Source organism: Lepisosteus platostomus, chromosome 8, assembly GCF_059453375.1.
Source record: "Lepisosteus platostomus isolate fLepPlt1 chromosome 8, fLepPlt1.hap1, whole genome shotgun sequence".
In the NCBI taxonomy this organism is placed as follows: domain Eukaryota; kingdom Metazoa; phylum Chordata; class Actinopteri; order Semionotiformes; family Lepisosteidae; genus Lepisosteus; species Lepisosteus platostomus.
In genome coordinates this window covers 32,806,075-32,829,499 of record NC_142618.1, presented here as the reverse complement: position 1 = coordinate 32,829,499, position 23,425 = coordinate 32,806,075, and the positions used below count along the sequence as shown (strand labels likewise).

General features: G+C 41.6%; 1 protein-coding gene across 2 annotated transcripts in view; it reads right to left on the bottom strand.

Annotated features, from left to right (window-relative positions):
• zc3h3 (zinc finger CCCH-type containing 3) overlaps window positions 1-23,425 on the bottom strand; it is a 109,384-nt gene that overhangs the window by 5,757 nt on the left and 80,202 nt on the right. For both annotated transcript variants that reach the window (XM_088643202.1, XM_088643203.1), the window contains 6 exons: window positions 16,128-16,212; window positions 15,350-15,508; window positions 14,864-14,933; window positions 10,776-10,907; window positions 1,734-1,897; window positions 358-530 (listed from right to left, as the gene is read on the bottom strand). In XM_088643202.1, the coding sequence (XP_088499328.1) occupies window positions 358-530; window positions 1,734-1,897; window positions 10,776-10,907; window positions 14,864-14,933; window positions 15,350-15,508; window positions 16,128-16,212 (783 nt within the window). The remainder of the gene's footprint in view (window positions 1-357; window positions 531-1,733; window positions 1,898-10,775; window positions 10,908-14,863; window positions 14,934-15,349; window positions 15,509-16,127; window positions 16,213-23,425) is intronic.

The following is a 23,425-nucleotide window of genomic DNA, read 5'->3' as shown; positions in this document are numbered from 1 at the left end:
TGAGAAAAAGAGAAGACAGTAAGGGACTGAGAGGAACAGAGGAGACAGTGAGGGACTAAGCGAGGGAGGGAAACTGAGAAAAAGAGGAGACAGTGAGGGACTGAGAGGAACAGAGGAGACAGTGAGGGACTGAGTGAGGGAGGGAGACAGTGAGAAACAGAGGAGACAGTGAGGGACTGAGTGAGGGAGGATGACAGTGAGGAACAGGGATGCTAGGGAAAGAGAAGAAAAAGTAACAGAGAACTACATCTTTAAATGAATAAAAACAGCACATGGTAGCATCACAGAAACAGCAGAGCAGCTGTCTCATAGCAGTAAACTAATATTTTACTACATTACATAGCGAAAATGACCTACCTGTTCCTTCTGTACCTTCACTCACAGGCACCTCCAGCTCGGTGCTGACATCCAACGAGCCCGGTGAGGAGCGTAGAGAGATGTATGAAGGGAGCTTCTCAGGGCCTGAAGTGGCTGCCTCAGCTGGAGTGTTTTCTCCAAGCGCTGGCCCAGAGCCTTGGGCAGGACTGGAGCTGGAAAGGGCATGTCCACAGGCAACAAAAACATAACCTCAGATCACATATGAAATCATGCAAGGTTAAAATAAGCATTTTTATATCACAAGACAACTTTAGAAGATCAGGCACATTTATTACTACATCTTGGTCTGGCTGAAAACATCCACAGCCTTGTTTTCTTTATAAGACACATATTCATAATACTAAATTAACTCAAAGAGAAAAAAGACAGCAAAAGGAAAGTAATCTACTTTAATGGGAGACAATATCAGTCTATTGTAGTTGAGCTTTGGTCTCTGATCCATAAAGTGTAGAATGACCATAATCATACTCTATTAATAGCAAACCATTACAATTAGCCTGTAGCTGCAGTGCTGATTGCTTAGTTACTAATTTTTAACCAGTTTTACTGAAGGGGGCTTGCTCAACACCTCTGTTCTTATACTCATAACTAGTTTAGTCTCTTTTACATGTTAATTTTAGGAGGATTTTTCACACAAGTCAAGGATTGCACTTTCAAATGGTAATTTGGAATACATAAGTTTTATATTTGCTACATGTGGAGCTGAAAAGATCAATTTTGCAATACATGTTTGAGGGAGGACAGTCCATTTTTTTCCCCACTTTGGAAAATTTCCTATATACAGTATATAAAATACGTCTTTACAACACCCAAAAATAGCACTTTACGCAAAGGGTACTGCAAAAGTGCAAGTACTGTCAAATACAGTGAAAAGCATAAGTATTGGGACAGTTAAGTGGAATTTGCTGTTTTTGCTGTGTAATTAAGAAATTTGTAGTTCAGATCAAAGACTTAATATGAGGCAAACGTACAGAATGTCTGCTTCTGTTTTGGGTATTATTTTGCAGCCATGTTTAACTGTTAGAAGAATGTTGTTTGTTGTGTTCATCCCCCACAATTCAGGTGTTCATTCGTAACAGAACAAATGAACTTCAAGCTAATTAAGACAAAAGACAAATTTCAGACTTTTCACTGCGTGAGAACTTGTAACAGGAAGGGGACATCCTGCTGTGCTGTACCACTCCCTGCAGGGATGACAGGTGCAGGTCGTGGGGCACCTGTCCCCATATCCTCTTTGATTCCACGTCCAATGTTACGCTACTCAGGAGCACTGAGGTTCCTTCATAGCACAATGTCAGATGTTCCAGCTCCCACTGTCTGGTGCTCTGGTGGGCGGGTGAGGTGTGCTTCCTTACCGGACCAGAGCCTCCTTGCTCCCGGCTCTCTGGGTGGAGTCCTCAGGCTGGTGGGGCCTGGTCCCCCTGGCGCGCTGCCGGTGCTGCAGTTTGCACTTGGCCCCATGAGGGCAAGCCCCTTTCTTGGTGAAGTCTGGGCACAGCAGGGTGTGCTTTTTCTTACACTGCAAAACACAGAGCGCAGGCTGGGCAGGTAGGTTTCAAGGCAGCGTGCAGAACAGTTCACAGAAGACCACGAGCGCGGTCAGCAAATGATTGATGATGATGATGTTAATGGCCTGGTGAATAACTAGCGCAAAATCTGTATTTCTATTGCTGTCAGTTCTACTGCTACAATACCAATCCCTACAATGCTGTAAATAATACATGTATTACAGCATAATGATCCAATTAATGCTGCTTCTAGTAATGGTGATGATGATGACGCTGATAAAAAAGCATCTCTCCTAAGGAATTCTAAGGATTGGAACACATGTGGTTTGGGATTCGGGAGCCCTGAAGGAAGAGTGGGACAGTACGAGTGTGAAATATTGGAGACTCGAGGAGGGTGTGTGAGCATGAGTCTATGGGCGAGTGCCTGCTTGAGCATCTGTATATATATGTTTTCCGTAGGAGAGTGTGAGTGTGTAGAGTGGTGTCCTGATCACTGTAAATTGGCAGCCTCATTCTTGAGGAGATTCAATCCCTCCCACCTGTCAAGGAAGCTAATTATACACACGGGCGGTTGGGGGGGAGGGGGGGAGAGCAGGTTGATCCATAAAAAGAGAGGGGATCGTGTGTCTGGCAGCAGTGTGGAGTCCAGTCCTCCCCCTCACGAAAAACTCCTCAAATACCTCCCACCCGTGCATGGGGGGGAGAGCAGTGACAGAGGCTGGAGCCTGACCACCCTTACCAGACCAGCTTAAGAGAAGCTTGGGCTTAGCACCCTGAGTCATACATTCATAAAACATTCAACACCATGCCAGCTTCACACCTGTTTTTGTTTCACTACAACAACAGCCCACAAAGTTGGCACACTGAGCTTCTGAGTGCTTATGCAATATTGTAATCCACTGCTTTTTGGATCTGGTGACATCTGAGACTTTTTACTACTCAAAAACAAAAGTGTTGCAAGTTTTCTGCCCGAAAAAGTATTATTTTTTTAAATCGGAAAATATATCAAAACTACTGGAACCTTAACTGGTGAGACACCTCCTTGCAGGATTTGCAAAATTTTATTTAATCTCTTAACCACTTACTCCCTACCAGGGCTAGATGAAGTGGTCATCACTGCATGGAAGGAGGTGTTTCAGTATTTTAAACTGTCAGCAGACGCTGCTCCTCATTACAGCCACACAGGAAAACAATACACATGCTGGAAAGAAAGCTAAAACTAGGGAAATTCACATTCAATTAACGTCAATGAACAAGCTCTTAACACAGACCTCCGCATTCTAAGCAACTGTTTCAATGTATTATTTATGTAGAATCATGAATCATTTGATACATAAAATAATACATTAATGTATACTGGTCAAAAAATTAAACCAAATAAACACTGGCTAACAAAAAAGCACAGTCCTCCACATTTTCATTGGTATCTGACAGTACAAAATTCATTTTAGTGGGGGAATATTCACAGTTCCATGGTAACACAAAGCAAATTCGAAAGACTTCAGAAATACTCCATTTCTCCTTTCGTAGCCCGTGTCTAAAAATGGAAAGTTCCAGACATTACATGTGATGCCCTGGAAACCAAGCCAGCCCACGCGTGACGTCAGGGAAGCAAACCTGAGATGAGGACACGATCGGGAGCAGTGGTGCCAACCCTTGGGTGTCCCTGCAGGTGGCTTGCTAGTGACCCTCACTGCTTGCGCTCGTGCCCGTGACATTCCAGAAACTGAGTGCCACTGACGCAGCCCAGCTCCTGCCAGGATAGTGCAGCCAACACCAGCAAACTGGTGCCCGCTTTCACAGCGTTAGGGGTGAGAGCTTGCCGCAATCGTACAGGTTTATATTTTAATAACTGTTAACTACTCTCCACGTGCATAACCACGTGCAGTTATATTTAAGAGAAAAAGAAAAACTACCTTTCTGACACATGTGGAGTATTTAGCTTGATCTACATCTTTGATCTTGTTCCAATAACCTTTAGAAAATGGAGAACAGTGTTTGCTAAGAAGCAAAATATGTGAAGATTGATATCAGAACGCTGGTTTTATAAATCAGCTTCAGCTAACGACTTCACTAAGAATGAGCTTCCTCCACAGCGCAAGGACAAATCCAACAGCACACGTCAGTGGCACGTCTGGTCACTGAGCAGAGATCAGGCCTGCAGGTGCAGGGCAGGTACAAAGCAGAAGGAACAGCTGACCAGGGCAGATTCAATGCTGATAGGTGACCTGCCTCTGAGGTTAGTGTGAGCTATTATTCTCCCTGCCTCCCCTCACTGACAGAGCCTGTCACTCTACTGTGTGGGGAGCGTGAGCTCTGCTGCTGCTTACTTCTGCACCTCAGTGTGTTATTGCTTAATTCTGGCACTACTCTGAAGAACTCAAGAACGTTTCTATACCATGTATTCGTTAATCAACTGGCTCACTCATTCATCTGTTCCTCCTTCCTACTCTGTTCTAATCTGATGTGATTAACCACCCTTTATTTAGACAAGTCAGTCCCCTTTATTTTCTCTTTATTTAGAGAGGGCAGCTGAGAACATTTACAATGAAGACCTTGCACCAGTGCTGCACCAGTGCTGGACAGAGTGAAAGAAAGGGAATGTCAATTAAAAATAACACAACAGAACGTGACAGTGGTAACAAGAAGCCATGCAAATAACATAAAAATAGACTAACATACTTTTAGGATTTACTTACTGTCTAAAGTCAATCCATTATCAGAAAGCTGGGCCTATCCAAGAAGTAAAGAGCATAAGGTACAGTAGGACAAATCCCTGTACATGACACCAGTGCAGCGCAGGGGTCGGCAACCTTTCAGAAGGGGTGTGCCAAGAGTAAACTAGTTTTTATGTTTTTCTATTCTACTGATATACTGAATATTCCTACTTACATTTCGATTAATAAATATAAATATACAGTGGATATAAAAAGTCTACACACCCTTATTGAAATTGCAGGTTTTTGTGATGTAAAGACAGAAATCAAGATAAATCATGTCAGACATTTTTGCATCTTGAATGTGACCTTGCAACCAACAAAATTCAAGAGAAAAACAAATAGATAATTATTAGGAAAAATAATTGAAATTAAAAAACCTACAACACCCTGGTTGCATAAGTGTGCACACCACCCCAACTAATACTTTGTGGAAGCACCTTTTGCACTTATTACAGCAGTAAGTCTTTTTGAATAAGTCTCTATCAACTTTGCACACCTGGAATTTGCAATTTTATCCCACTCTTCCTTGCAAAAAAGTTCAAGCTCCTTCATATTGCTAGGGGATCTCCTGTGCAGAACCCTCTTTAGGTCATTCCACAGGTTTTCTATGGGATCGAGGTCTGGGCTCTGACTGGGCCATTCCAAGACTTTGATCTTTCTTTTCTGAAGCCATTCCTTGGTTGACTTGGATGTGTGCTTTGGGTCGTTATCATGCTGGAAGGTGAAATTCCTTTTTATCTTTAGCTTTCTGACAGAGGCCAGCAGGTTTTGGCCAAAATATCTTGATATTTGGAGCTAGTCATTATCCCATCTATCTTGACTAGAGCCCCTGCCCCTGCTGATGAGAAGCAGCCCCAAAGCATGATGCTGCCACCACCATGCTTCACAGTAGGTATGGTGTTCTCTGGATGATGGGCTGTGTCGTCTTTGCGTCAAACATATCTTTTAGAATTAAGGCCAAAAAGTTCTCCCTTTGTCTCATCAGACGATAAGACATTTTCCCACATGTTTTAGGGTGATTTAATGTATTTTTTCCAAATTTAGAAGGATTTGGATGTTCTTTTTTGTGAGAAATGGCTTCTGTCTTGCCAACCTACCCCATAGTGCAGAACACGGGAGATTGTTGTCACATGCAAGGAGTGACCAATACCTGCCAGAAATTCCTGAAGCTCCTTTAATGTTGCTGTAGGCCGCTTGGTAGCCTCCCTGATAAGTTTTTTCCTTGTTCTGTCATCAACTTTGGAGGGTTGTCCTGATCTTGTCAATGTCTCTGTGCTGCCATATTTTCTCCACTTATTGATGATAGTCTTCACAGTGCTCCATGGTACATCCAATGCCTTTGATATTCTTTTATACCCCTCTCCTGATCGGTACCTTTCAACAATAAGATCCCATAGATGTTTTGTCAGCTCCTTGCGGACCGTGGCTATCCCAGTAACCCAGTAACCACGAAAGTTTCCAGGAAATCCTACAGGAACAGCTGACTTTTATTTGGCGTTAATCAGAATCACTTTCATTTATGGCAGGTGTATGCTACTTACCGTTGGACATGATTTTGAATGTGATTTGTTAACTCTGAACACAGCTACAGCTCCCATTATAAAAGGGTGTGCACACTTATGCAACCAGGGTGTTGTAGGTTTTTTAATTTCAATTATTTTTCCTAATAATTATCTATTTGTTTTTCTCTTGAAGTTTGTTGGATGCAAGGTCACATTAAAGATGGAAAAATGTCTGACATGATTTATCATGATTTCTGGCTTTACATCACAAAAACCTGCAATTTCAATAAGGGTGTGTAGACTTTTTATATCCACTGTATAAATATATAATAATATTCAAAATTAATAAATTAATATGCAGACAGAGGTTGTGTTCACCACATGCATGGTGCAACCCATTTTTCATCATGTAGTTCAGCGTTTTGACTTTTTCTGACAAAAATATTTTGATTGCATCAAGACAGTCCACAAAGCATGCCAAAACCTCCCCCCAGCTCAGCCAACAATCATGGCTGTGAAGCGGAATGTTCTTGTAAGAATTGTCCATCTCCTGAAGCAGAGCCTGAAACTGCCTGTGCTCAAAGCTGATTGAACAACAAGAAAATTCATTATTTTCACCACTGTAGATACATTCTTAAGCTCATAATTTGAAATCTTGACACAAAGATTTTGCTGATGAATAACACCAAAGCTAAAGTGATCTGCAATGATCGTATGAAATCCTTCTGTTTTACAAGAGGCACCTTCGGTCATGATCTTTCCTCAACAGGATCAATCAACGATTGTGGTCATGGGTTCTCCTGTAGCCATGCCATGCATGAGTTTTAGGCAGCACAGATCTTCTCGACTTCCTGACATCTGAGTCACAGGATGTTGTTTATATCCATGCAGTCCACGAGTGCAACACTAAATACTTTTATATCTTCTGGCATCAAAGCCTGCTAACATTTTCAGGCATTTAATTTGTCCGTCTCAATTTAGCAGATACAGGTAAGCCCTTAATTCTAAAGATTATTGTGTCTTTCTTGGGAAAAAACATCCGAATAACTAAGAACAGCCTCTTAAATATTCCCCATCTGTAAATGGCTTTCCATGTTTCGCAACACATTGTGTGATTTTGGAACTTGCTTCTGTAGCTTGATTTTTACCTACAAATCAGTAAAGGTACTGCTTTATTATCCATACCTCACTAGTGCCCATTTGATAGACTCAGCCGTGTTCGCCTCTTCCTTGATATGCAGTAAACGAAACCCATGACACAGAGCACAAACTCCACCGTCTTTATGGTGAGCAAGTCCATATTCACCTCTCAAAAAGGCTGAAATGAGTGAACACCAAACTTTGCTTTATTGGCCACTGCCATTTTATCCAAAAGCATTTGACTTTACACTTAAGTGTAAAAAATGTTATCAACAATACGGATTGAGAGCTTCCCTGTGAAAGCGATAGGCTAGCACCTCTAAAACAAATGCAGTAAACAAAACTAGTGATCTTTATTTTTTCATTGGGCAGCATGTTGTAGAGAATTACAGAGCAGTCATAGTTTTTAATGTTTTTTCAATTAATTTATTTGTGGCTTGTTAGCCACTATCATGGCACATGCTGTTAAAAATCCCTTTGTGTCCCGATAATGGCACATGTGCTGTAGGCTGCCGACCCCTGGTTTGAAGACACCACTTAACCTTGCCAGCATGTATTTGTGAGGCAGGAGCAATGTGGACCACCTAGAGAACACTCACATGTGACATGGACATGGGAAAAACATTCAAACCCCTAATGTCTGCAATCGAACCCAGGACTCAAGAGTTATGAGTCACAGTGCCACTCATGAGTACATAATATGTCATAATAATTTATATTGGAGAAGTGTGAGGAAGTGAAAATTTTCGATTTCCTTAACCATAAAAATATTTAAGTAACAAAAATCATAATAAGAGTTGAGATCTATTCTTTGGGACAGGTTCAGGCTATGAAACAAATGTATGCAAACGCAATGGAAATTATCATTAAATGTATTGATTAAAAATATTAATGAAACATCAGCTCATTTTGAGACTCTGTGAGGATGGGAACTGTGTGTGCTGTGCTTTATCACAGCAGTTGACTGTGCGGGGCAACACCAGGGGAAAAGCATTAGTATCTGTGAGCAGGTATACTGGGAACACGGACCACTGAGGAAATTGGGAATCATCCCAGAATATATTCCTCAAACCTGGGAAATGCCACCTGTATAAACAGAGGCTAACCCATTTCAATCACTGATGAGTTCTCCGCTTCAATCAGTAATTGGAAAAGGCAGGATGTGACAATGGAAAGTAAACAAAAGCAAAGGAACAATAAATTAAAACAAAAAGAAAATTTAAAGTGCCAGTGAGAGGAAAAAGTTTAACAACGTAAGAACAGTACAATTAACAATCCAATGGAAGAGCTTAGATTTTTAGAAAAAGCTGAATTAATGGTAAAAAACACCTCCCTCAAAATTACTGTGGAGACATTCTGATACACAATTACCTTCCCTGAAGTCTTCAGCAACTACCTAACCACCTGTTTGACATACAAATAGGTATATGACTTAACAAACCTGCTTATCAGACGATTATAAATTTAGAACTACCTACATGGATTGGAGCAGAGGGATAGCTGAGACACCAGTAATGGAAGGTGTGATGAAAAGGGACAAACTTTGTGAAGGTGCAATTTTTTCCCTAACATTTCACTCCTAAAATATGGAAACATCACTTAAACTTGGGGCAGTTCTTTGTCCTATACACCATTTTCCAAACTGAATTAAAAATAGATCAGTTAACAGCAGTTTTGTTGGTTCTGCAGCACATGCAGAAGATTGAGTATGTAAATTCACAGTACCTGCTCAGACCACACAAGAGCTACACAGTGAGAAAAACAGTTGGATGTCTGTTTAAATCAAGAACATGTGGAGCTGAGGCTCTTTCCAGTATTAAGTGGTTAGACAATGTATCATACCAAATGGAGGAAAGTTAGGCATAACTTTAGAGATCCAACAAATGTTTTGGGGTCCTAATAAAATGGACAGGAAGAGCAGTGTCCAGGAAGAGTTTAAATCCAATTCAGTCTACTAATATCTCCATATTACTAACATGAACGGTAGTAAGACCTGAAACGTCTTTTCCAAGTGGGTAGGTGAGGGACAGCACTTAGCAGACAAAGAAAAAAAAAGCCAAAACCAAAAAGGAGACACTGAACAGCACTGCAGTCTCTGGGCTGGGATGGGGGGGGGGGTGGTTCTGCTAGAGAGCTGTTCAAAGTCTTTGATGAGGGAGATTTTTACACCTGCAATGAGACTGCAACAAGCGTGGCCCAGGCCAGCTGCTAATCCAATACATTTTCATAAAAGAAAGGAACATCTTTATACAAGACAAAGTTACAATTTTCCACTTGATTTAAGGAAGATCGCTAACTCTCCGGGGTCTATTAGAACCCTTTCTGCTCAATATAAAAGAGAGCATCAGCAGATTTTATATTATTGAGAAGGGAGAGTTAACCCCTGAGTTGCGAGCCTGGTATTTCTCCTCCTTGTTACAGACTGCCTGGATCAGCGTTTTTCACAATATATAATTATAGGCTGCTATCCATCATATCAGGGAGAGTGCTTTTGTGGCACACCAAAAATTACAGACTAAGCACTTTCACTAATAGAATAAATATTAATATCTCTTCTTTTATATATTCTCATTTCAACTGGAATATTTAAATATACACCGACAGTGTGGGAATGCACAAACTGTTAGGAGAAGGAGAGAGAGAGAAACAGAGGAAAAAGAAGCCTTTTATGCTCTCCCAGTGTAGCTCACATGTGGGGATACAAGGACACTCCCTGAAAGAACTAAAGACAGAAGTTGTTATCCACTTGTCTTTACGTGCTTAAAGATTTATTACAAGGCATTTGAAAATCATGAGGGATTTTTTAGACTTTTGTTCTATCACAGTTGCTTGCAGTTTCCATTGGCATGATGGCTGTTAACAGCCCATTGAAACTTTAATTGTTAAATTAATTGATTTCAACTGGAATTAAGACATTTACAGTTCTATCGTTTTTTTCATCACTTATTGACATTAAAATAATAATAATAACCTTGCGCATATATTACTGATTTCTGTTCATAACCCCCAAAGAGAACAAGAACAATACTGATTGGCAATAAGTGCTCATGGAAACAAATATTTTTTCACCCAAACACAGGTCATAATAATGGAAATTAAGTAATACAGATAATTGCATGGATATGCATTTATGTGGAAGGGTTTTCCAAGTCATAATTTGGTTTCTGTAAGTAGTTTTGACTTTTCTGCATGGACTTAGCCTCTACGTGTTCTTACTTGTCATCCCTCATACATATACTTATAATCTGTAACCTTGCTTGTCTTCACTGTCTGTATTTTTATTGTGAATCACCTCATCATCTCAAAGGTAAACTAAACTGACAAATGTTGATTATTTTGCTCAAGTACTCCTTTCCTTATTAAAAATTCATTTACTCAACCACACAATATCATAAAACATCAGCATGCCTTATGCAATAACAGAAAGCTACAATCAAGCACACAATTGGGCAAAAATAAAATACTGGGGAAGCAGCAGCTATCAAGGCCCAGAGCTGACCATCTCTGCCCTAGACCACAGACTGTACCTTCTCTCCCAGGGGGCAGTACCCCCTGACGAAGTCCTGGCACACAGCAGCTTTCCGGGACACATAGACGTGGCTGTAGGGACAGCTGTTGTTATTGCAAATCCCCTTCAGGAAGTATGAGCACACGGGCATCTGGGGGAGTAAAAAAAGTCCATCAATTGTAAACCAGGGGTCGGCAAACTATGGCCTGCGGGCCAAATCCTCCCTGCAGAACTTCTCTGAGTGGCCCACAGCTCCCTACTGTTTGAATCTCGAGGGTTACTTTTTGCATCAGATATTGAAAATCTTCCACTACTGGCCTCTACTTGTTAGCTCTGCTGCTCTTTCTCGGCATAAACAGTCAATTGCAGAACACCTATTGCACGATGCATTTTACTTTGAGCCTATCAGAAGTCAGCTTTAGCCTAGGTTACATACGCCTGTGCTACAACTGATTCTTACCGTAAATACATTTGGATTTTTGTTGCCTACTGTGATTGGCTCAGTCACGCAAATGACGTCTAGTGTACGCTATCTTGTTTGAAAGCAGGTAACGATTTCAAATGGTTCTAAAAGTTATAACTGACAAGAGGCTAACTGTAAGTTATTCTTGCCATGTCGAAAAAAAGAAAGATCAACGCAGGGGGTCGAAAATTCAACGACAAATGGTCAGAAGAGTACTTTAGTGTATGTTGGAAAGAAAAGGTAATGTGTCTTATCAAGAAACAATCGCCATGATTAAAAATTACAACATAAAGGGGCATTACGACACAAAACATCAGGTTAAGTTTTCAGAATACACAGGAGATGGACAGAGGGAAAAATCAGAACAGTTGAAAAAGTTGCGTCATTGGCCAGCAAAACCTGTCCAAGAGAAAATTTCAAAGAAAATGTTGTGGCGACCCAAGCTAGTTATCGAGTATCACAGCTTCTAGCAGCAGCTGGTCATCCCTTCGCAGACGGCGAGTTTATTAAGCAGTGTATGCTAGAAGTCGCAGAGGAGGTGTGCTGGGAGAAACGCGACCTATTCCAGTTGGTGAGTTTATCGGCTAGAGAATTTCACTCAGATGGCCCAGCAAGCTTAGTAAAACAATTTTAGGGGCCCCTGCTCTAAAAAGCTTGCTGACCCCTGTTGTAAACCATCACCTGTGTGACCTGAAGACCACCGACAGCACAAGAGCAGCAGCCTGAAGGACTCTCTGTTTCATGACTGTGAACAGAAGGACTGTACTCTGCATCTGTTTTCTCTCTTATCTGAACACAAATAATACAACCTGCCCTCAAGTTTATTTCTTCTATAAAGTGCTTTAACAGTAAGATTTGCTTTCCTCATCTTGTTTCTCAAGGCCAAAAACCTACAGTAGCTGAAGGGAGTAGGTTCTCCCAAAGCCCCTGCACAAACACAGAGCTTTTCTGTAACAACTAACTGGAAATAGCAGAGGAAGTAAGTGGCCAAGCTATGAGTGGACATTCGCTATGGTGCCCTTTTATCTCAGAAATAAACAAAAGCATGAAAACCTGGATAGTATTGCAGATGGAAAGAGTGAAGAAGACAAGGCTTCCAGGTCCGAATCCCTGTTTGGAAATACAACATTTCCATTGGTCTGTACTAATGTCTGATTATTGCTCCATTCCATTCTATGTTACATTCCATGTTTAGACTGCTGTGCTGCTGTACCACTACAACTCTCTTAGAACTCATTTGTATTGTCCTTTCTTTACTCGCCATACACACCAGCACACTGCAGCTGAACAGCTGTTTGATTGATTTATTAATCAAGTTTTTTGTTAAGGGATATTAAATTCTCCAAAATATCTGAACTCATCTAACACTGTTACGTGAATCAGTTTTATTAAGACTAGAGGGTGAGGGACTGAGATAACAAGAGCCTTCTTCCAAAAACACAGGCTGCAGTTATGTTCCTGCCAGTTCACAGGATCTTTTCTTTCTTTTATTCTTAATGTGAGTCATGGTTCTGGGAAGGGGCACTCCACACTTCAGCCTTAACAGCTTGAGTTCCTGTTGTCTTGAATGTTGCACTCAATGGTTATTGCAACAGCACAAACACTTAACATCTGTAAAAATGACGGTAAGTTTAGATCCAGTGCAAGTAATATTAATGGCCATTTGTGACTCTGAACTCCAGTGCAGCCCTACTTGTTAGCTTATCTCCAAATGAGAATTACATCTGAACTGGGGGCTTCAGATAAGATTGTAGTTTTGAATATTACATTCAGTCCTTTCACTACTCTGCGGAACACTTCTGCCTAGTAATTAATAATATAGTTAAAACTGTAATTGGAATTCCCTGTGTGCAGTTTAGCTAAATTTTTTGAGTGCTTTTTTCTGATGTACACTTCATGTTTATTTATATGTACAGTATGTGCAGGGGTCCTCCCCTTTCCCAGCGACTTTCTTAAGTGGAATATCATATCTACTTAATTACCTGCTACAGAAATGTTTGTTCTACAGCTATCACTGTCTGGTGATGCACAAGATATGAGGGCAATGGCTGTCTCTGGGGGTACAGTTTCAGGGTACATCCAGGACTCCTCTGTCCCCTGCAGCAAAGGCTCAAGATCGAACACAGCCCCCACCCCTCCACTGCCCAGCTTCATGTGGTGTACACATGAGACCAGAGTGGGGCTAAATTAGGCCTGAAGAAAGAGGGTTGGGGAAGCAGCCTGGTATTATCTCTTTAAGATCTCTTTCTTTGGTCTTCCACAAGAACGGTTTAAAACACGCATAGGTGCAGCAGGTTTCTGATAGGGTCGATCTACGCTTTTGGCAGCACTCAGTGCTTGGACCCTGCTTTGTGACAACTGCCTCCTGACAACGAGGCATCTAGTGTAACACTGAACCTTCTGGGCTCAAGCTTAAGTGTTGATTTTGTTTCCTTCTTCCCAAATGCTTCTGCCATTTTGCTCACGTTCATCTGCATATGTACAGTACAGCCAAGGCTTTTGAGTTTTTGACATCATTTCATGCATATTCTGTAGACAATGTGCAGATTTAGAAAGCACGTGCTCTGTTTGCGCCTTTCTCTAACAGGTGAAGCTAATTCTGGGGAAGGGGGTTTTTCTGAGAGGAGGATGGAGAGTGTGGCATATATTTTTTTCCCCTATGTTTTTCACAAAAAGATCTGAGCAGGGCTAAATTTGTACGCAAAAGCTCTCTTTGGTATGTGTACCATAACATTGAAGAAAACTGAAGAAATCCTAATATATCTTAAATTTCTACATGAAATGTGACAATGTCTATTGAAATTGTTCCAAACGATTATAAAAAAAGGCATTTAAGAAAGTGTGATAGTACTGCATGTTCATAGAAGATAGATGCCTTTGTCTGGGCCTCATTCCCCCAGAATGATGTAGGTATGAGCTGCTGCTCTTAGTCACCTGACTAGTACCTGGAAGACAATTAAACTATGGAAGTGGAACTGTGGTACTGCGGGTTTTGTTTGAAAGTTTTGTGAAGAGTCTCAGAGCGAGTCTGAAGTAAAAAAAATGGTTGTTGCTTTTTTGTGTCTGTTTTCCTGCACCCAGCTATTTTCAAAGAATTTTTTTTAATTCTTGAACTACACACAGCTGGCACAATCGCATGGTAGTTAGCACTGCTGTTTGACACCTGGGTTTGATTTCCGAGTGGAGTGCTTTCTGTGTGAAATTAATCCCTCTGCCCACATGGGTGCTTCTACAATCTAAAGACTATGTCCAGGATAAATGTTGTCTATAAATTGCCTGCATATGAAAATGTGTGTGAGCCTGTGTGCCCTGCGATGGGCCTGACATCCTAAGGAAAGAGTAATTACCAAAGACAGATTTGAACAAGAATAAACTATTTCTTTGCAACATTAACATTTTTAACAGACCCTATGTATATACACATAGGTTAATAAATCTAGGGTTATTAGATGTTTCTGCAGTGTCATTAGACTGTTTGTTAAGAATGCTTTGAAATGAAATTGATAATTTTTCTGAAGAGAAAAATGAATAAACAAATATCTTATGTTCCATACCGAGATAACTCCTTGGTCTCCCTTTCCTTATGTTTTCTAGAGCATTGTTTTCCTTGTAAGTGCAGTACCGATATATAACTGTTTGCTCACCTTGTCTTTGGAGACTTTATGTGAGAAGGGACAGGTGCCGTCAGTCTGCTTACAGGTACCCCTCAGGAACCTGCATACACAAGTTATGGCGTCAGCTCCACTGTAATCTCTCATTGTTGCTATTGGCGAAAAACTGCACTAGTATGATCTTTGTGGTTGTTTGAACTGCTCACTTACCCAGCATACTGTAGGTATTTTTTTTTTTGTTTACTGCAGTTAAGAGAAACAATCTGATAGGAAAAAAACACTGTATAAGGTTAAAAACTTTTCAGTATTTTTCAATGTATTTCTATATAAATCAATGAGTATTTTTGAACAGTGTTAAAACACACATTATAACAGTAATAGAAATGTGTGACTGTTCATCTGAAGCTCCCCAGGTCACTGGGCTGGAGGTACAGTATCTCACTGAGGGGACAGGTTCTAGTCATCCAGTCAGTTTGTAGCTAGCCCATGGATGAATAGCTCCATAGTATATTCAAGTACCTGGTGCAGACAGCCACTTTTTCTGGGTCGTGGATGTAGGGGCAGTCCTGGCCACGGTTGCACTTGCCGAAGCGGTTGTAATACATGCAGTACTCCCTGCCCTGCTGCTTCTTCAGCCGCGCCTGTCGGATGATCGCCAGGCTGCGCTGCACAGCCCGGCTGCCAGAGAGAAGACACACGCATCAGCACAACAACAGTACAGCAGACTCAGCTCACCTGCATCAGGCAGCTTGGTCTTGGGCATGGACACGCTGTTTAAATGAAGGATGAATGTGTCAGCTGACAACTCTAGGGCACAGCTACGGTGAAGTGTCAGCTCCCAACCGGGAAACAATGCCACTCGTCAAATCACAGGTCACTAGGACCAAATATCTGGGGTTATCTGGGAGTCCTGCCTAACATTCAACAGACATTGCATTCAAAACCTCCTGGCCTGTAGCAGTGACCAGCCTGCACAGAATGCTGGACCTCCTGTAGTTATGACTGTAATACAGCATTCATAAAAAAGAATTCTTCTAAACTTTTAACTAATAATCTTATTCTTAAACAGTTTAAAAAGTTCATTTTTGCTGTTTCCTGTTTTTATTCTTAGACGTATAATCTTTAGTATCTGCTAGGTACCACAAGTATTCGTTTGCTTGAAAGTGCAGTGAGTACTGCTCCCTGCCATCACAAAAATAGGAGAATCGACCTTGAAACTTGGTCAGTTTCTGAATCTGCACTTGGAGAACAGGCAATGCAATGAAAGCGGAATGAAGGTGAAAGTGAGTTGGCCCACCTGGCAATGTGTCGGCTCGTGGAGGCCCTGCTGGAGCTGGTGGGCGTTCCTGGGATGGAGCTGCCAGACGGATCGGCCCACTTCCCTGAGGGAGAAGGGAGAGGCGTGTTGGACAGGACAGTGTCTAACAGACTCCCTCACACTGCCAGAAAACATCCATTAGAGGGAAACCTTTATAAAAACACATTTTCACCTGAAAATAGGTGCTCAGCATACAGAAACTAAGCAGTGTGACACAAAAACACACAAACAAAGCTTAGATTTGACTCCATGTATAAACTTAGGCAGTGAGTCAGTGCTATCATGGAGGTGTTTTTTCTTCGTAAACAAAACGAGAATCAAAACCAGTAGTACAAATATCAAAGCATGTCACTTATTTTGCAAAATGACGTGTATATGTCAAATCCATTCACACACCTGGTACAAAGTAATGCTCACAATCAATATAATCAACACAAGGGAACATTACTGACCGCTAAAGCAGTGTAACATACAGCTGCTTTTTAGTTAATGCCTCGACAGAAATAACTGAGCGGATCAAGAAGGCATGGAAAATGATCAGTATTAGCCTGAGTTCGTACAAGTTTGTACCACCTTTCATAATTAGAGATACAACATAAGAAACAACAGCAAAAAGGATCAACCTAAAAGAATGCATCTTAACCTCATTTAGTATCATACACACCAAGTCACTATTTCTCTCTGGCCTCATTATTTCATCTATATCTCTTTGGCTCGTCCCTCTGGCAATGCACCTAGCCTGCAGTGATGTATCCAACCAATCTCTGCCCAGTGTCATCACAGGCCCCCTCCACAGCCCAGGGAATGTGTACTCTATCAGGAACCATGAACCTTCTATCTTCAACAGGAGAATCACTCCTCAAACTGGACTGAGGAAAGGAGAGTCAGGTGGAAGAAAATGTACAGAAAATGGAAGAGATTGAGATAAACAGGATACAGAATGTCCAGACACTGAGAACATTGATCTACATCCTTCAAAAGTAATCTGCGTTCTCTGAACATCAGAGAGGTAATGAAACACATGACGCTATTCATCCCATATTGTTTGTTTAGATGCAATTAATTTATTCGTCATAGACTCTAAAGCAGCACGATTTTCAAAGACCTACAGCATGGCCTAGCGGAGCTTTCCGAGTCCCCACAACTCTATGTAAAAAGTGTTATTTAAAGAGCTTTTACAGTGTTGAATGTATCTACTATTTTTTGACACCCTTATATTGTTCTTGAGCTTGAAATAGCCCCTGGAGTTGGACTGGCATGGTACTTGTATTACTGGATTTAGTTAATAGGCTGGTAGGGCAGAGTTTTGAATATTGATTAAATGTTCTGGTATCATCTTGATGAATTGATCCCTCATTATGGACTGATACACTTGAATGATTTTGTTGTAATATCCTTATGAATAACAGAGTTGACTGGGAACAGGTGATGAGGTGATTTAACCTTTTCATGGACAAACATGAAGAAAATCAAGAAAGAAAAACACAGTATGGAACCAATTTGTACCATGTATGAATAGAATAAAGCCTTCATCCTGTAGTACTGGAGGCTGGATTAGGTCACCTCAGGTGGAGTTGCCAGCAGTTGAGTCAAGTTGTTTTTAATGATGAATTGAGGCTTTGTTTAGACTACCCTGAAAGGTGTCTGCAAGTGTGGTGCAGAACAATACATTAATTCTTATGTACTGTAAAACGGATCAACTGATAGAAGGTCCAAGTGTGATGATCTGAACAGCTGTGTCTAGTCACTACAGAACTCCTCTTGCGGTGCTCGATGGCAGCCTCACTACATGACACAGCACTGATCAAGTCCTTTCACCTCACTTATTCCTTTTTCATGGGATCATCTGGACATGACAATTTTCCAGCAGAAAAGATGGCACATGGACTTTTGCCTTAATTTTTAAAGTGGCCGGTACCATAGCTACTCCAGTTGCTCTTATCTTTTGGAGACTTCTGCTTTTTTGGGAAACTACAGTAACTGTACAGAGAATAGTGAGCATTACATAATTATTGTCTCAGATAAAGTGAAATATTTGAAAGACAACCATACGAGTATGTACACATGCAGAAGCCCACAGAGTTAAAGAGCCTTCATGGAACAGTCAGGTTTTCCTGCAGAAACAGAGTCTGCCGAAAATTGAGCCACACTTTTCAGTACTAAATATCAATATTAGTATGTGTCACACTGGAGTAGGTGATCTGCAATTCAAGCTGTTTTATTCCATGGCAAGTGCTACACCCAGATGTAATGTATTTCGATTTTGCTAGTCTATTTTGAGCTTTCTACAAATATTAGGATTGATTCCTCCAAGCTTCAGATGGAATGTGGCCCCATTCTCCTGCCTGTTGGTGGGACAGAGGCTGTTGTGTGTGTGAGCTGGACACCTGAACCGTTGCTTACTGGCAGCTGAAGTGAGAAAGAGCAGGAGTCGGAGAGTAGAGAGAGCAAGAGACGGGGGGGGGGGGGGGGGGACAGAGTGTAAGAGAGAGAGAGCACATAAGAGGATGATTGAGTGAGATTTGATAGCATGTAGTCATTCTGCGGGACACAATGGAGCTGTCACTTGTTCTCTGAGCCGACAGCCCCCGGCCCATCTGTTCCACTGCATGTGAGCAGCCGCCATCCCCTGCCCCCCGTACTGGAGCAGAACACAGCGGAGCGGGGTAGGGGTGAAAGACTGGGGGGGGGGCATCTCCTATCTGTCCCTTGCAGCCCTCACGCTTTCTGAGCACCAGGCACTGGCGATGACACTCACTCATCCCCAACATCTGGCTGCCTGACAAGTTTACGCCAGCCCCTGACAGTTTTGTTTTATTTTATTGCGATATAATAGAGGATTAAGTGCGCCTCACAGCCGCCAGGGGCTCTGCTTATGTGCCTGTACGTAGCTCTCATGCCAGCTCGGGGAGCTGCCTGGCTGAGTCCTGACAAGACGACATCACAGCTTCCCTGCCAGGTGAATGACAGCCTGAGAGGAACGATATGATTATAATTACAAGAACGAGAAAAAGGGAGGGAGCAAAGGAGGGAGAAAGAGAAATGTGCGCACACACAATCACAGGCGGAAGTCTCTGAAAGAGCAGACCACTCAGCACCTAAAAGATGTTGACGTCTGGGGCGAATTTCTCTAAGTGAGCAGTAGTAGTAGAATTTCTGGCAAGAACCGAGCTTGTGTGAAAAACGCCTGTCACCTTAAAAGAGTGCAAGTTACAGAGAACTCTTTTATCTGAAGGCAACAACAACTGAGATCGGATAACCAGCTTGCAAATGGGTATTTTGTGTATTTTGTGGAAATCACTCATGGAAAAACAAAACATTCAAAACAAAGGGATGAGAAAGGAGAAAAGCATATTTCCTAAGGCAGTGTAGAGGACTATATAGAACTTTGGACTACAGACTAGAGAGTATTTTCTATATAGAATACAGAAAATGTTGTACAGTAGTGAGAATTATACCCCATTTTACTGCAGAGGATGTTCACAATCTATTCTGCAGAACAATGCGGATGAGTGACTATAGCATTGTGGGTTCAAATCCCCAGTGGGACATAGCTGTTGCACCCTTGAGCAAGTCTCCAGTTGAGTCCATCATCATAAAGGGGGCTTTGCTTTCTGCTGACTATCTGGTTAAATAAGTGACTGAAACACATCTTCTCCCCTCCCTGCTTCTTCCACCTTTGCCTGTGTGACGGATTCTGTTAGGGGGCTCAGTGGTGAATGGAAATATTTGGCTACTGTTTCACTGCGCTAACAAGCTTCCTGCAGTTACAGTGCTGCTTTGAGGTGCTGTCAGGGAGGCTGGCCTTTTATCTTGTCCGCGGGGAGTGCTGGCGGGAGTGTCAGTGTAAGACTGCACTGCGCTGTGAGGGAACTCAGCCCACAGACTCCAGTGTCCATTACATGGTCCATTACAGTGCCCTCCATAGAACTGCCTCCCTCTGGATGAGCCACAACATGGTAACTCATCTCCTGCAGTGCTGGGTCTGCCTCGTCCCGGCGATTCCACACGACATAGAAGCACTATGGGTTTAATCACCCATACTGCTTCAGTAAAATGAAGAACAGCATTTGTGATTATACAGAAGAAAGACATGCATATTATTAACTGAAGAGCAAAAATTCCTAAACCATGATGCTTGTCCAGAGAATCTCTTTCTACTATTTTCCTTTTTAAAATTATTCTACTTTTTTATACTTTAGATAAGATAAGATCACTTTATTGGCCATACACATTTTCTTGTATTAGGAATTTGTCTTTTCGCATACCCCAACTTGCTCTCCATGAGACACACAGACAGGGAGAGAAGCTTGAGGTCAGAGCGCAGGGTCAATCATTTATACGGTGCCCCTGGAGCAGTTGGGGTTAAGGGCCTTGCTCAGGGGTCCAACAGAGTAGGATTCCTCTGCCAGCCATGGGATACGAACTGGCAACCTACCAGCCACAGGCACAGATCCTTAGCCACAGAGCCACAACCCCCCCCCCCTTTTGTAAGTGATTAAAAGTTAAACAGTCCTGTTGCTTACAGAAGCAGGAGAAGGGCTATCATATGTACTATTAGGCTATTTCTTATGTCATGAAGTCATGTTGTAACATTAGTTTTAAAATGACACCAGCTGTTGCACTGTGATTGGAGTACAGTTCCAAATACAACTCACAAAAGCAGGAACCACATCATCATCATAACAGTTTCATACCTCAGTGTGGAAATATTTCCATTGATATCATGGGGCTGATTGTCTTAACTGATAAGATGAAGCACCTTCTTCTCATATCACAGGCGTGGCTGTGGAGTGCATGTGATGCACGTGACAAGGCCAATACCAAGCCAGCTAACTGACCTTTCCAAGCATTCCACTGCAGGACTTTGGCAAGGTAAGCTCTCAATTATCTGTTACCCTATTAAGTATTTAAAAAAACTAATTTTGATCCAGTTTTAGGTCGTCTTTATTTTGGAAAATGCATTTGATAGCCTCTTATTTGAATCACTGACCTGATATCAGGGGTGCTAATTGGCTCGAAGAGCAAATTTAAAACAACTGTATAAATTGCCTTATTAATTATTTAATAATTAATTAAATAGGCCCCAATAAACTAAGAGAAAAGTTCTATTTTACTGAATCTTACATGTCCCTTGAAACTGTATCACATCCATCCCACTGGTCTAGCTCATCAAATGGGATGGAAAGTACTGTATATGTAGGCCTCTCTGTAAAAAAAGCTATGAAGCAGCAGAACACTCCAGTGTAGGAATGATAAATCCTGTGTTTAAAAGCCTACAGTAGCCACAGGTGTCTGGAACAAACTATCTGCAGCTATCTTTCCGATGCTAATTACTTCAGAACACTAAAAAAAACATCTTCTTGGATCTCTCAGCTACTAACAACCAATTTAACAGTAGGAGCCAAATGACTCCTTGTTTGGAGCTTGTCTTATGTGCTAGTGTTCATAAGCTGTCTGTATTACCTCTTAAATGGCTAATTCATGCTTATAGTTGTTCAGCTCTGTAGAGACTGTGAAACTGCAGATCCTTAACAGAATAGGAGCTGCTGTGAACTGAGCAACACTAAGGACTTAAAGGACTGTGAAGAAAAACAAGACCCAACAAATAAGCCACTGCGTAGTGATTTCCGGGCCATGAGTTAGTGATTCCCCTAGCTCCTATGAAGTACTGAAGTCTAAGTGCTTTCCTCTCAGCTGTACTTGTTCAATGCACACAGGAGGCAGGAGGTTATATTAGCTCCCTGGTTTGGGGATTGTATGAGAGCCTGTAACAAGTTATGAGCTTATAGTCTTACAACCCATTCCACGTAACAATTTATAAAAAGAAAAAAAAAACCTAAATTAAAGCTCAGAGGCAGGAAGTAATATGAGATTGCTTTACAGTTGCAGCAATAATAAGGGTTCACATTATCCTGACCCTGACCCAGAGAGGCAATCAGACTGCAGCAGTGAGACCATAGGACTGACAAGAGACTCAGTGCTCCATCCAAAGTCCCCTCTACACAGCAATGCAAAGAAACTAGAGAGATCATTCAAGAGAGTGGGCTGTGCTGCGTATTATTGACCCTCAGGGATATTGACTTATCTGAGAAGCCTCATCGAGCAGTTTCCTGAAAAGTTTTAGTCACCGAGTATGCACAGCAAGCAGCAATAGGTTAGGATCCTTAATACTCTGAAGTGTAGAGAAGTGGCCATGTGCTTCATCTGATATTAATTTACTTTGTATAGGGATGGGCTTGTCCACTTGAACCCCTAGAGAGAAGGAAAAACCCAAGACTGCTTTTCCATTTTGAGACAACCAGATTTACTTTTAACATCCTTATTAAAGATCTCTATTACACAAGTCATAGAAACATCTGAACCATATCATCACAGTGCTTACAATATGTGGAGAACCCTTTTACATAAAAAAATTGCATCCCAGGCTGTTAAGAGCCTTGGTCCCCGAGCAGATTAGCACACAGGTCACGGGAGATAAAAGGTCTTTAATTTAGGTACTACTTGTTACAGGCTGGCTCGCCCCAGTTTAATCTCATGCTGCTGTTTGAGTACATATTCTCAATGAAAGTAATAGACTGGCCCTAGCGAATTGACAGATGACAGCTTTATTATTTCAGATAGGTCTGTGATTAGCCTGCCTGCAGTCCCAGTGTGAAGCTGTAGTGTGTTCAGAAACATGAATACACAGGGGCACTTTCAGACAGACTCCCAGCTCTCACACACAAAGACAAATGCACATTTACACAGCCTTGCAGGCACACACGCAAACAGAGCTGCTTCCTATTTGAAATGAAGCAAAGATAAACTGTGTGCTAACAAATAGCTATTTAGGAAACCATAAATCCATAGTGTCCTCCTATACTAGGTTTGTCTCTCAACTCTTAAGCAATACATTGATGACTGTGCTGCTGCTCCCGCCTGCTCTAGCAATCAACTTCAACAATTTCTAAATTACTTAAGGATCGTCCATCCATCTCACAAATCCACTGTTAATGTATCTTCAACTGGTAATGTTAGTCTCTCTGTTAACTACCCAAGACTGAAAACTTCAGTGTATTAGAAACTCGCACATTTGTCTCCTTAATCCCAAATACACAAACATTCTCTTCCATTCTCACAGGTTCTTAGACTATGCAGTGATGAAACAGACTTCCAAATCTAAAGCCAAGTGGTCTGTTTACATGGACAGGAGATGTCCTTTGGATAGAATTCCCTACAACTAAAAGTCACCCTTCAGAATACTATCCTCATGAGGAGTTCCTGCAATCAGAACT